Raw genomic sequence first — 14,146 nt, forward strand, 5'->3', positions numbered from 1 at the left:
CTGCTTCACACTGTTCAACACACACACACACACACACTGAGGGGGGGGGGTCGATCAGCTGATCCTCACCAACTGGATCTAAACGTCAGTTCATCATGTTTCATGTGAGGAGGAATAAGAGTTTATTCACCAGGGGAAACATTTCACTACTGCTCATCTGATCACTGAGGAATAAATACTCTGTTATACCAGAGGTCAGAGGTCAGAGCTGGGAGTGACCTCTGAGTTAACAGCATTCGGGCTGAGGAGTCAGATTCAGAAAAACATTGAGGCTCACAGGAAAGTCTTCAAATGCTGCAGATCTTTTCTGAAGTCTGAATTTCTGAGTTCCTACTCAGAAGTTTGAACCTGAATGCCTCCTGAAGTTGAATTCAAGATGGCTGCTCCTCACACAGAGTCAGAGCGCTGCATCCACCACCTGAGGTTCAAGTCTCAGCTTCAGACTCCACTCTTCTCTTACACCCTTCAACTCATCAACCACATGAAATAAACCTGGAGGATCTGAGACGACCAACACAGCCCGACCTGGTCCTCAGCACAGAGGAGGGTCTACACGCTGTCCTGGTTCAGCCTTAGACCAGTCAGAGGTCAGAGGTCAGTCCTCTATTGTCTCTGCAGCTGAGTCTGAACAGCCAATCATCAAGAAGGAGAATCAGGATAATCAGGAGCTGGGACAGATCAGTGAGAGTCTGAACCTCCCCCGACCAGATCCAGGGTCAGGTCTCAGTTCACCTGTCGACCGACAGTGAAAGGAAACTGTCGACACACGTGGAGCAGGTCTGGACTGGACCAGGTCCTGAAGGGTCCTGATCAGGGTGGGACTCAGACCTGACACGTTTCACAGAGTTTCTGAATCGTCACGTTCGACTCTGAATCTGAGCAAACTGAGTGAAATGAACAGAAATGATGAAGCAGAACAAACAAAGCTCAGTCTCAGTTTTCATGATGGAAATATAAACAGATTCAGTCTGAACAGCAGACTGACCTGCTGACACTCATTCTACCTGTCTGAGTCAGAGTCAGAACTGGACCAGGACCTGGACCAGAACCACAACAGACTCTGACCATGAAGTTTAAACTGAGTCAGAGCTGATCATCAGTTTGTCCTGACGTCTGTTCAGCTTCACACAAAGACTCACAGTTATCGTGACCTCCACCTGCAACACAACACTGAGAAACACTGTGTTATCACCAACGCAGACACACAAAGACTCTGTCAGGAGTTATCACGTCCTCGACCTTCAACACAACACACTCTGACACACTGTCTGTGCTACGACCAACACACACAGACACACAGCTCTCTGCAGATCCTGGTCTCTGTGTGCAGACGTGGTTCCTCAGGATCCTGATCCTCAGACTTTCAGAGTTTAAACTGTGTTAAAGGCTCAGAGCTTCATATAAACAGATTTTACAGTGTTTTCACGGATGACAGTGAAGAGCAGAAGAGAGCATGAAGAGAAGGCCGAACTGTGACAGACTGAGATATGAAACAAAGCAACAACACATCCACTGAGGCAGGAAGTCCTGCAGGTTTCCTCTGCTGATAACACACCCCCCCCCCCTCCCCCCAGCTCACAGAATAAACTCTGTTAATAAAACAGCCTCAGTCTCTGCTCCACTGTTCACCTCAACAATCAGCTCACCTCTGTTCATCCTCTCACCTCTCTATTCATCCTCTCATCTCTCTGTTCATCCTCTCACCTCTCTGTTCATCCTCTCACCTCTCTGTTCATCCTCTCACCTCTCTATTCATCCTCTCACCTCTCTGTTCATCCTCTCACCTCTCTGTTCATCCTCTCATCTCTCTGTTCATCCTCTCACCTCTCTGTTCATACTCTCACCTCTCTGTTCATCCTCTCACCTCTCTGTTCATCCTCTCACCTCTCTGTTCATCCTCTCATCTCTCTGTTCATTCTCTCACCTCTCTATTCATCCTCTCACCTCTCTGTTCATACTCTCATCTCTGTGTTCTGAACAACACAACAACACTCTACACACAGGGACTAATGAACTAATGAGGTGAGACAGAAACACCTGAGCAGGAAGTAAAACATGGTCTGGTCTAAGTATCTGGTCTAAGCTTCAGCTGCTGTGGAAACATGATGAAGAGAATCAGATCCACAGTGTGATCTGATCTGTTTCCTGAACCTGCTGAGTACACACACACACACACACACACACACACACACACACACACACACAGTGAACATACAGGAGTTGTGGGAGGTCTTGTACCTCCTGCCTCAGCACCATCTGTCTCCTGATATATGACCATACAACACACACACACACACACACACACACACACACACACACACACACACACACACACACACACACACGGACCTTCATGTTAATTCATCCTGTTTCTATTTTTAAACTCACGATTCTTCCTCCAACATCAAACTGTTAAAGCTGCAGAGATGATTCTGATGTGATGTGTTGTTGTTGTGTTGTTGTTGTAACTGACCTCTGTCTGGTGACATCCTGATGATGAGTTCAATGTTTCAGGAACTTACAGAAACATCTTCACATACAGAAGACATCGCACTGATCAGTTTATTAGGAACACCTCTCTGACTCCGATCAGTTTTCAAATCCAGCCTGTTTGTTTTTAATCATGCTATCTGCTAACAGATGATGAAAGAAGAAGCACACTCTCTGCTCCTGCCATCAGGTCACCTCCTCTCGCCTGCTGCCGTGACCTCTGACCTCTGACACAGTGAGCAGCATGAGAGAGATGAAGCTGACTGATCGGTGACAGATCAGCCTCTTTACTCTCTGACCTGAAGTCAGTTCACTTCATGTGTCTGTTTTCAAACCAGAACCTCCTCAGACCAGGACCCAGCTGGACCAACCAGATACAGAATTCAACATGTCACATAATTTAAATATCAAGTTAAACTAAACTCTCCACACTGCTGCTTTAACATTTAACATTTACTCTGGATCACAGCTGAAAGAAGAGAAACGAAGCTGAAACTGTTCAGTATCTGTTTACACACAGTTACTGCAGTTTACACCAGCTTCACTCTGCTTTCATCAAAATGTTCTGACTCAGTCTCTACATGGACTCATTCTGTTTATTCTGCTTCTCAGTAATGATCCCTGTAGTCACTCAGGTGAGTTTGATGGTAACCAAACCTGATGAGATGTGTTAGCAACATCATGGAGATATGAGATGAAGAAGAGCAGGTAGTGAGAGCTGAGAGCTCAGGAGATCACACAGAGTTTATCACAGTAACAGTAGAGTCTAGAGCTTCACAGTTCATCAGGATGTAGATCTGATCTGCAGGTGTAATTACAGCCTCTCCCTCCGATGAATGATCCTCATTGTTCTCTGTCGATGCAGTGAAGAGCTCAGAGGACGTGTTGGTTCTGATCCTGGACCTCAGAGACACCACGGCGGGCAGCTTCTGCAGGCATGACGGTTTCTGTTGGGACCTGTTGAGTTATGAGAGCTGCAGTTCCCTCATGTTTCTGTCTCTGTATCCACTCTGCTTCACACCCACAGAGAAATAATGAAGCACGTCTCCACGCTTTCATCGCTCTGAGCGTCTGATCATTAAAACACTTGTCAACAGGTTTAATTGAAGCAGGAGCAGAGGAAAGTCCCTGATCAGCTGAGAGGACTGATCCAGATCCCTGAGGATCAGAACAAACCTGAGCAGCTGAGACCAGAAGAGATGTCTGATCAATAATCTCTGATCAGCTTCCAATAACTGATCATTTTACTGATCACCAATGTTTTAATGTGTGTGTGTTTTTCTCACCAAGAGAAAAAACCTCAGGAACATTATTTACAGTCACTTATCAATTATCCACATCATTGATTAATCTGCTGATTGTTGTTCAGCTAATCATCGAATGAGCACGTTTTCCAGGAAGCTGAGGTGATGTCTGCAGATCATCTAAACAACATCATCAACAACATCCACTCCTTTACTCCTTCATTCCTCTCACTGTCACCTCTCCTTATATTTCATATTAATTCTTGTCTTTGTTTAAACCTTCAGTTTATCAGAGAATCAAATTGTCAGATCAGATTCTGAGTTTATCTGATAAACAACAATAAACACAAACATCTGTTAAAGCTCCATGAATCACATCAGTGATGAAACAGATCCAATATGGCCGCCCTCTGTCCCTCAGGCTCAGACACACACAAAAAAGGACTTACCCCCAAACCCCACCACCAACACAACAATATATTAGATTATTTGTATTATTTAATCACATACAATCTTAAAAACAAAAACGTGACTAGAACAAAGAAAAAACAACAAACTACAGTATACAAATTGCACATGCTTGAGAAATCCCTGAAGAAAGCCAAAAAAAAAACCTCTATGGAGCATAAAAAAAAAGATTCCTGCATTAAACTATTTTTCAACCTGGGTTTTTCACCCTGTTTAGAACTGGCATTAACATTAACAACAGGTGTGAAGTGCAATCTAAAACTTGACTTTTCTGGCCTTCTTTGATGCAAAATCATCAATTACATCATCATACGAAATCTGTTGTGCAACTGTATGATTGATCCTGATGATGGCAAGTCCAGAGAGACGCTCCTGTGACATAGTGGACCTCAAGTATGTTTTAATAAGCTTCAGCTTGGAAAAACTCCTCTCTGCTTCAGCTACTGTCACTGGAAGGGTCAAACCAATTCTGAATGCAGTCCAGACATTAGGGTAGATTTCTGCGAGCTCTTTCTCATGGATGAAAGTCAGCAGCTCAAGCGTCAGTCATGGAGTCATGGACTTTGATGGGAGGACGTCTGTGTGAATTTGCACTTGTTGTGTTGCAAACACAAACTAGACTAGGTTGCCTATGGGTGAAATTAGTTGCATGACATGATGCCTCAATTCTAATAGTTGCTAGATCAGCAAAACTAAATACCAAATACAGTCGTCTTCTGTGGCTTAGCAACATATTAGCAAGAGGCTAATAAATAGCCTATAGCCTACTGTCACTCACATCACTCATAGAAATCTGCATACCTTTTTCTTTTGCCCGTTTCTCCTCTTCTTTTTCTAAACTGGGCACCTGATGGCTTCTTTGGTCTTTTACTTTGATCCACGATCTTCATTTAAGACTCGACATTATAACATGACCTTTCGCATTAGCTTTTGCCAACACCGTGCGTTCACCCGTCAATCAACCGGAGTCCGAAGTCACGTGACGTAAACAAATGTACGTAGATGTTTTTTTTTTTGTTTTTTTTTCCATTTTTCACATAACCCAATCAATTACGTGTAGGTACATGGGTCTATGTTAATTATGAAATACAGTTTATTTGGAAGCAGTTTGTGTTGTGTGGCCTGGCATCAGTCTATCCCCCGCGCCTCTTCGGACACACACAACCTGTATGACTCTCAATGAGGGCGCCCCAGCGCCCACTCCACTAACTTGACATGGAAATGAGCGGTGGTCTAGAAAACTGGCGAGTTTTGTTTTTAGTTTTTTTTGTTTTGTTTTGTTTTTTAGATTGTGCCCTGGGCGGTCGCCCACATTGCCCATAGCAAAAACCGGCCCTGTACAGGTGAGACACACACACACACACACACACACACACACACACACAGATCTATCAGGTGAAGACTGTGTCTCTGTCTCCACCTTGTGGTGAAAATATCACAGGATGGAGACTGTTGTACAGTGAGAGCTGATGCTGACACACCATGATGTCAGAGATGGCTTCAGCCAATCAGGACACAGAGGAACAAGAGTCACCAAACAGTTTTATTACAAATATTAAAACATTCATCAGTTCATTGTTTTCACCTGTGAAAATTGGACTGTGCCTTTAACCAGCAGCACCTGTGACCACACCCAGCTGTGACATCACTGCAGCCAGGTGAGACGTTACACCACCTAATCCACAGGACCAGAGTCTCTGGGTCTGGTCTGACGTGGTCTGTTGTGGTCTGATGTGGTCTGATGCGGTCTACAGCACCCCCTGTTTGACCCTCCTGAACAGCTCCCGTCTCTGCGGGGCCGTCATGGTGTCACAGCTCTGCAGCAGGTTTGCGATGATCAGGGTCTGCTGGACACTGGAGGATCTGACCCACAGACGACCGTTCATCCCGACCACCAGCTCACAGGGGAACAGCTGCTCCAGGTCAGACCGGACCTCACTGTGAGGGGCCAGCAGTCTGAGGGAGGGGGAACCTTTAGTTTTCAGCTGTCAGGTCACATGGTCTAAATACAGTTACACCTGAACAGGTGAGTTACCTTCTGACGAGTCCCAGAGAGACTCTGAACAGCAGACCTCCTCCTCCGAACACCCCCAGACCATTGGCTCGTCCCGAACTGTCGATACAGACCAGCTCCGGCTCCATGTCCTTATTGGCTATACTGAACTGAGCAAAGACCAGGTCCCCCACCTGCACAGGTAACACACAGAGAGGGACGGGGTAAACGCACCTGCACAGGTAACACACATATTCACATCAAAAACTAAACAACCTCGGGACAGGTGAGGGTCATCAGTTACCTGAAGTCACATTCAGGTGAAACCAGGTAGATTCACCAGAATTATCCCTGACAGAAAAAAGGAAACTTCTCCTGTCCTCAGGTCTCACCTGGACGTTAGGTCTGTTCCTCTTGGTGGCTCCCTCAAACGCCAGGTAGGACAGAGACGCCTGTTCACTTCCTCCAAAGTCCACCTTGAAGACGTCACCTGACTTGGTGGTGACGATTCCGATGACAGTCTCACCTTTGGCGGGAACATACTGAGGAGAGAGACACAGCGGCTCTTTAACACCAAACTGCGTCCGTTCATAGCTGATTTCCGCCGCTCGGTGAAGCGAACTCACACAGAGAAACTAACACCTGCTCCGGTTCATAAAGTTTAAACTTTAACAACATTTATCTTTATCTCTGAGCCTCAGTCAGACCCGGTCCGCAGAGGTCTGAACTGGGTCTGTAAATCCTGACCGGAGGCGCTCAGATGTACTCAGGACTAAAGGCCTAAATTGTGTGTTTTATGAACAGACTTCTGAACGCGGTGGAGCCTCTCACCCTCCGCTGCTGGGAGTCGATCCAGAACACGTTGGGCTGTTTGTGTCTCAGGACGCCGCTCTTACAGACCACCAGCCGGTCTCCGCTCCGCCTCAGACCGGGACCACACACGACCTTCTCCGGCTTCACGTGCTCCGTCAGAGAGATGGTGTCGTCGGTGTCACAGGTGAACTCGTCCCCCGGTAACAGAACCTCCCCGACTCTGTCTTTTAACGTGGAGAACATCGGGACAGCGGGAGATCCAGAAACGTGTTGTTGTTGGCATTTGACGGACTGAAATAAAGGTGACACACAGGAGACGGAGCCGTGAGTCTCTGCGGTACGGAAGAAACAAGACTCTGTCACCATGGTTCCGCTTTGACCCGCGCGTGTTTTGAATGTCACTCAGTTTCCGGTTTCTGTTGTATTCTAAATCAGTTTAATGTGTTCACACGACGATTAATTAAAAACATTTATAACTCCTCTTTATTAAAGTGTTTCATTCTAACATCTGACCTGTGATCAGCTGAGTTTAACCTGTGATGACGCGCTGAGTGCAGCAGGTGGCGCTCTGACGTCACTGTTTCACCTGAACACGGTGATAAACTCAAACATCTTCATTATCTACACTCAGTTCATGTTATTTTCATTTGTTGTAACTAGATTACAGACTGTAACTCTGCAGGAAAGTAACTAAGTACATTTACTCAAGTACTTACTGAAGTACAGTCATGAGGTATTTGTGCTTTACCTGAGTATTTCTACTTTATTTTACTTTTCCTCTGAGGCAGTAAATACTGTTCTGTTTGAACTACACTGACCTGATAGTTACAGTTACAGTTACTTTACCAATAAATGATTTTTACACATGAAACATATGAAGAGTTATTAGATTGTTATAGATCATTCTGTCTGATTAGCTGATCAATCGACTGATCGATCAGTTGATAAAAAATTACTGGAAACGTCTTATTTTTCATTTAGCAATATAATATAATATAATATAATATAATATAATATCCTCTTTGTTTTATTACTTATGAAATAAAAACTGATCATGGTGATTGATCCGTCTCCAGCTGTGGAAACTTATATTTATTTACTTTACTCCAGCTTAGTGTGAAGTCCTGCAGCTCAGAGTAGTGTAACTGCAGAGTAACTGTAGATTAACAGATTGTCGTCCTGCAGCAGCAGCTGTAGTCCATTACCTGCTGCTGTCAGTCATCTGAGCAGAAACAGAGGAGGAAGCTGAAGCTGAAACATGATGTGAGTTAAAGTGACAGATCAGATCAGCAGAGGAAACATCAGACAAATAAAAACTGAGCATGTTGATTTAAGCTGCAGGTTGTACAGAGGCTCCACTCTGACAGAATAATAACAAAAATCCTCCTCACTCATCACTTTTCTGGCAGAAATGAGTTTCCGTACAGTAGATGTTTCAAAATAAAATCCTTACTCTGTTTCTGTCTGTGTGAACGTTCACGCCTGAAGGTGCAGGTTTCATGTTTCATTTGTGATGCTGCATCATGTTTTATTATTAAATGATTATATTTTTAACGCTTCAGTTTTTCATGTTGAATATAAACAAGTGACTCCAGATGACAGATATTCTCTCTCTCTCTGAATCTCTCCTTCATGTTCTTCTGTTGGTCTTTAGTTAAAAACATTTTTCAGCTTCATGGATGAGAAAGTTTCAAACTAAACTTTAGTTTCATGTTTAAAATATTAAATATGGAAAAAACGGAACAATGTGTGTGTGTGTGTGTCTGTCTGAATAAAAGCCTCAGGGTTCAGGCCAGGTTCACATGCCTCTCTGTCGGTTTGTAAAAAGGCTGCAGAGCGTCGACGCGTCACAGCCGTCACGCCGAATTAAATCATCTGTGATCTGTGCACGTGGGCTCTGTGCACGCTCCTCACCGCTGCCGGAGGAGGATCAGTGTGATGAAATGTTAATGTGGACCAGGTGAGGTCAACAGCAGCAGCAGCCAAAAGAAACACAGCTTTTACAGGGTTTAATGTGAAGCAGTGAACGCCTCACAGTTTCCTCTGGAGGGAAAAAGAATGCACACACACACAGACACACAGACACACACACACACACACACACAGACGACTTGTGTTTTCACTGGAACTCATTTCTCAACTTTATTTTACAAAAAAACACAAAGAAAACTCTTCAGGTCACTTTAGTTTGAGCTCTAACCTGCGACATGCTGCAGGACCACAGAGTAAAAAACAAACTTTACAAAAGTTTTACATGTGAAACTTCAAACTTTGGACTCAGAAAGTGACATTTGGTCAAAACTAGTTGTTTCTTTTTTTACAGTACACAGAAAATAAAACATTGGTTTTGGTAAAAAAAAAAAAAAAAAAAATCAGTTAAAAAACTTCATAAACAATATTTCATCTTCTTCTCTTCATGAACTTAAGAAGAAAAACCTCCTCAGATCCTCTCACACTGTTTATCTCTCTGAGTGAAGTTAGTTTTTTATAGTTTGGTTCAGTTAGTGGTTTCCTACATTTCCCAGAATGCCTTTCACAGACTGGATTTTAAAGCTTCAGTAAAAAACAGCAGCAGTGAGAGAATCTCAAGAGGATTTCTCCATTCAAATTTGTGACCTTTGACCCTTCAGGGTGAGAACTTCCTGCTTCTCTTCTTCTTTGGTTCCTCAGATGTTGTCTGTCTCCTCTCCGCAGTGCCTTCATTGACTCTGGTTCATTGTCCTGCTGGAGCGGCTCCTGATCACCTTCTGGAAAAGATCATCTGCAGAACAGAACAAGTGTCAGTGAACGCAGCTCAGAACAGAACCTCCTGACGTTCTGTCGGTTCTGACAAAAACTCACCGTTCCTGAAGCTCTTGGAGTCCGCCTGTCAGACACAGAGAAGAGTTTATTAAACACAAACATCAAACATGCAGCTTCTGTCTTTGAGTGTTTATCTGGATGAAGTTTTCTCTGTGGTGTCGCCTCTAACGTCTGTGATTATCCAACATGTTCATAACGAGCTTTACCAGCAGCGCATGGGATTTTTCTATCCTGGGTTTTGACTCACAGGCGATCAGTATGTCACACCTGACAGCAGCTGTGTTCTTATTTCTAAATGAAAACATTCTGACTTTTCATCAGGGACACCAGCTTCCAATGCTCCTATTTTCTCCCTCAGCAGATCCGTTACACCAGGTGATTCAAAAACAGAAATAAACCCAGAGAGAGAGAGTGAGAAACACTGGCTGTGTGTTAGAAGAAGTTGTGAAATAAAAAAATGACAAAATGAATCCAGAAGAAAACTCTGCTGATGGTCAGAACGAAAAGAGGAATCTAACCTAGAAAAAAGATTCTCACTCTGGAGTGTGCAAGTGTTTTTGTTTCAGATGAGACGACATCAGTCAGAAAATACTGTGAGTTTAGAGTTTTTAGTTTAAAGTTAAAAACAGGAGCATCTGTTGTTGACGTGTCTGTCCTTTATCAGACACCGTTATATTTCCTGTTTCCTCATGTATCTGAAGAATGAGCTCAATAAACATATTGAAAACAAATCACGAGAGAGAGTCATGATCTCAGGGTTGTGCAGCTCTACCGGACAGGTTTACAGGTGAGGATGTTTCTACACTCTAGGTTGTAGCTGTGTAGTGAAACCTGTGTGTTAGAGACTCAGACTGGTAGTCTGAACAGGTCTGACCAGGACTGGACTGACCAGGTCTGGACTGATCTGAACTCACCCTGGAGGAGGCAGCTGATCTGAGCGGAGCTGCAGGTCCATCAGCCTGTTCCCTCTCCACCTTCGGAGCTGCAGAGACAGAAGCATCAGGATTGTTCATACATACAACTACCCCACCCACCCCCCTCTCCCGTCACTCACGCAGAGGTCTGATGATGCTGTTGATGGCGTGGACAACCCCATTAGTCGCCATCAGGTCTGCGTCCGCCACTGGAACCTTGTTGACGTAGACGGTGTAGTTACGCTGAAACACAGCAGAGACACCATCAGCACCAATCAGTGATCAATAAAACGTATTGATGAGTGGAGGAGGGGGGAGGGACTGACCACACCCAGCTCCAGCTTCTCTCCCTGCAGAGGTTGGACTCTGGTGTGAGATCCGACTCCTCCACTGACCAACATGCCCTCGCCTAGGTGATACCTGAGCACACCTGTCAGCTCCTGGTGGTTACCTGGTCAGAGACAGAGAGATAAGGTACAGCTCAGAGGTCACAGGTCAGAGGTCACATATGACAATGTTCTGATAAAGAGACATGATCTCTGTTCTCAGGAAAACTCCTTCAGTTCGTCCTGTCACTTTACTTAAACCTAATCAACTTGGAACCAGGTCCAGGTCCTGGACTCAGTTTGGAGTCTGTGACTGCAGATGTGGAGCAGCAGACCTGGTGGAGTGCTGGATCATGGGTCAGAGAAGAACCGGTTATATTTTGGTGTTGATCCAGTTTAAGGTCAGATTCATGAATCTGTTCTTGTTCCACATTCAGCTGAGAGATGAGTTCTAATCTGAATTAAACCAAACTGACATGAAGCTTTAAATCAGAATTAAACTAAACCGACTGAATCTGAGCAACATGAAATCAGTTTTTCTGAACATTGGCTGAACTTTCAGTCTGACCCTAAAGAAGCCTTAAAGTAGACGAAGGTGGATCAGATGAGGTGGTGGAGGATCAGAGAGATGAGTTCAGCTCGGAGTCTCTCCTCATGTCTTTATTAGGCTGAGAGTGAAGCAGTGGAGCTTTTCACACGTCAGGTTGTATAAACCACATTAAACCAACCAGAGGTAAATGATTCGTCTGAGTCACATAAACAGACGATTGTGAATGTTCAAGATGTTCGGACCAAACAAGGAGCAGAGAGACACCGAGCTGAAGCCTGAGAGCAGAGACTCATCAGTCTGCTGCTTTTTACATGATCCAGGAAACAAATCCATCTTCACCTCAGACCTGAGACCTGAGACTAAAGGACCAGTCCACTGTGACCCTCTAACACCAGGTCTGCAATCTGATCATCACAGAAACTGGTCAGAATCAATAGATACAGAATCTGTAGATTCAGAATCAATAGATAGGTCTGAGATCATCCTGATCACCCCTCAGTGAACGTTTTCCTGCAGAACTTCTACAAGTGAAAGATATTTTCTACTCACGCAGCAGCTTGTTGAGCTCGGGTCGTGGCAGGGCGTTGAAGGCATCGTTGGTGGGAGCGAAGAAGGTGAGCGCCCCCTGCTGGTTCAGCAGCTCTGTGATACCTGCTGTCTGGATAGCACCAACCAGGAGGCTGAGGAGACACAAGGTTTGTTTGTTTCTTACACCTTTGGTAAATAGAGGGGTGGGGGCATCAGATCACATCTCCTCATGTTAATGTCGACACGTTTAATCGAATCCTACTTCCTTTTCCTGCTCAGGTGACTTTAACTAAATTTCACTCAGTCAGACCAGGACAACAAACTACAGCTGTTTCCTCTGGAATTTATGACTTTCCCTTTTCTTTGTCTGCAGGTTGTTGAAGGTGAAGTTTTTCCCTCCTGTTTGTCTGGAGGTTGTAACTGACTGCTTCAGGATAAAACTGTGAAGTTCTTCTATAAAGAGCCCTCATGATGTAGTGGTTTATGGAAGAGTGGCTCCTAATGATGATGTTGTAAACTGGTTTATCCACCACAGAGAAACTGCCAAGAACAGTCTGATGGTTAGTGGTGATTTGACACTTCATAAACTCTGCTGCTTTAATGTAAGAGAGAGGATTGTTCAGGGCTCCTCCAGAGAGAAGAGACAGCACCTGACAGACCGACCTCCTCCATGATTCAATAATGAAAAGATCAGATTTACAGCCGGGAGCTATATTATCCGACCCAGAGCTGCTACTGAACTCCCTGCAGGAGGAGGATTCCTGTGCCTGAGAAAACACTGAGAAGTCTGGTTAAATCATCACAGGACCAGGAGCTGAGCTCTCTGAGGTTTTTCCTCTAACACATTAAATCTCAGACCAAAATGTTCCTGGAACAACCTGAACAAGGACAAAAAGTTCTCACTGAATCATCAGACTTTTGTCCCTGAGAAGTCGACTCGTTCACTCCTGTCACCAGGGGTTAGACTGTACCTGTTAACCTCTGTTTACTCCGAGCTCAACGGCTGTTAGCAGAGGTTTAGGAGGAATGCCGTCTCTCTTCCCTCCTGCTGAGATGTAGAAGCTGTTATTTTTCCAGCAGGTGAACTTGACTCCAGTTCTCACCTGAAGCGGTCCGTCGGCCTTCAGGACGTCCATGATGGTTCCCATTGGTGGAGCGAGGACTTTGTCCACAGTGAACATGGAGGCGTAGCGTCCAGTCTTATCATGAGCAGCGATGCAGGCGTTCTCGATGCACAGGGACTAAAAACACACAGAGGAATAAAACTACTCAAGTTCACCATCTAAACTCTGTGTTGTTTTGTTGTGTTGATGTAACTGACTCAGCTTCATGATAGTTTCATTTTCTACATGTTAGGTTTTAAAGACTCAGGATGTTTTCTCGAAGCTGCTCTGAGAGAATTTATCCATAAACACAAAAGTTTTCTTTAATGCTGAATCTGAAAAATCTGAAATATGGAATCTGAAACTGAACGTCTGTTTCTTCTCTGTTTCTTAACCCTTCATGGAAAAAGTCTTGAGGCCACGAAGGAGCTGAAAGAGGTTTTTGTCTGAAACAAACAAGACAAAGAAGTCGACACACACACACAGACACAGACACAGACACACACACACACAGACACAGACACACACACAGACACACACACACACACACACACACACACACACATACACACAGTGTCTGGAAAGATTTAGCAACCGTGGGAAGCAGGAAACTTCTTGTGGTCTGCAGAGTTCATTACTGAGCAGAAATGTGAACCACCCACGAGTCCTGGACCTGAAACATGTGGAGCCACTGTGGAGACCACCAGAGACCACATCCCTGTCTGATCAGTCCACAATCAATAACACTATCAGTGACACATGAAGAAGGTTTAATGCTGAGACATGAACAAACATCAAACTGTGTCTGACTCCTTCAGGAAAACGTTCCTCATCATTTTGATGAAACATTGTCCAGGTGAGATCACGGTGGATTCTCATTCCATTCACACCTCAGCTCTAACAGGACCTCCGTCC

General features: G+C 44.6%; 2 protein-coding genes across 2 annotated transcripts; both read right to left on the reverse strand.

Annotated features, from left to right (window-relative positions):
- Positions 1 to 5,726: 5,726 nt before the first annotated feature.
- On the reverse strand, positions 5,727 to 7,389 carry LOC108891941 (exosome complex component RRP40). Its single transcript, XM_018689325.1, has 4 exons — positions 7,027 to 7,389; positions 6,588 to 6,737; positions 6,238 to 6,389; positions 5,727 to 6,158 (listed from the first exon to the last, which is right to left on the reverse strand). Exons 1-4 carry the CDS (start codon positions 7,372 to 7,374, stop codon positions 5,951 to 5,953), a joined length of 858 nt encoding a protein of 285 aa, XP_018544841.1. The 5' UTR covers positions 7,375 to 7,389; the 3' UTR covers positions 5,727 to 5,950.
- Positions 7,390 to 9,119: 1,730 nt separating this feature from the next.
- On the reverse strand, positions 9,120 to 13,369 carry LOC108891940 (transforming growth factor-beta-induced protein ig-h3; the record flags this gene model as incomplete). The annotated part of the gene is made up of 7 exons (XM_018689324.1): positions 9,120 to 9,769; positions 9,850 to 9,874; positions 10,725 to 10,792; positions 10,865 to 10,967; positions 11,051 to 11,175; positions 12,150 to 12,314; positions 13,108 to 13,369. Coding segments are annotated over 7 exons (810 nt in total), but the record flags the coding sequence as incomplete, so codon positions are not given.
- Between the last annotated feature and the right edge of the window lie 777 nt (positions 13,370 to 14,146).

This window comes from Lates calcarifer, unplaced genomic scaffold, assembly GCF_001640805.2.
Source record: "Lates calcarifer isolate ASB-BC8 unplaced genomic scaffold, TLL_Latcal_v3 _unitig_2061_quiver_2382, whole genome shotgun sequence".
NCBI classification, from domain to species: Eukaryota; Metazoa; Chordata; class Actinopteri; family Centropomidae; genus Lates; species Lates calcarifer.

Excerpts from the sequence above, each read along its gene's own strand:
- LOC108891941 (XM_018689325.1), bottom strand. The coding sequence starts at position 7,374 with ATGGTGACAGAGTCTTGTTTCTTCCGTACCGCAGAGACTCACGGCTCC. Across the intron at positions 6,390-6,587 it reads GGAACAGACCTAACGTCCAG|GTGGGGGACCTGGTCTTTGC; the intron begins GTGAGACCTGAG and ends TTACCTGTGCAG. Across the intron at positions 6,159-6,237 it reads TCTCTGGGACTCGTCAGAAG|ACTGCTGGCCCCTCACAGTG; the intron begins GTAACTCACCTG and ends CCCCTCCCTCAG.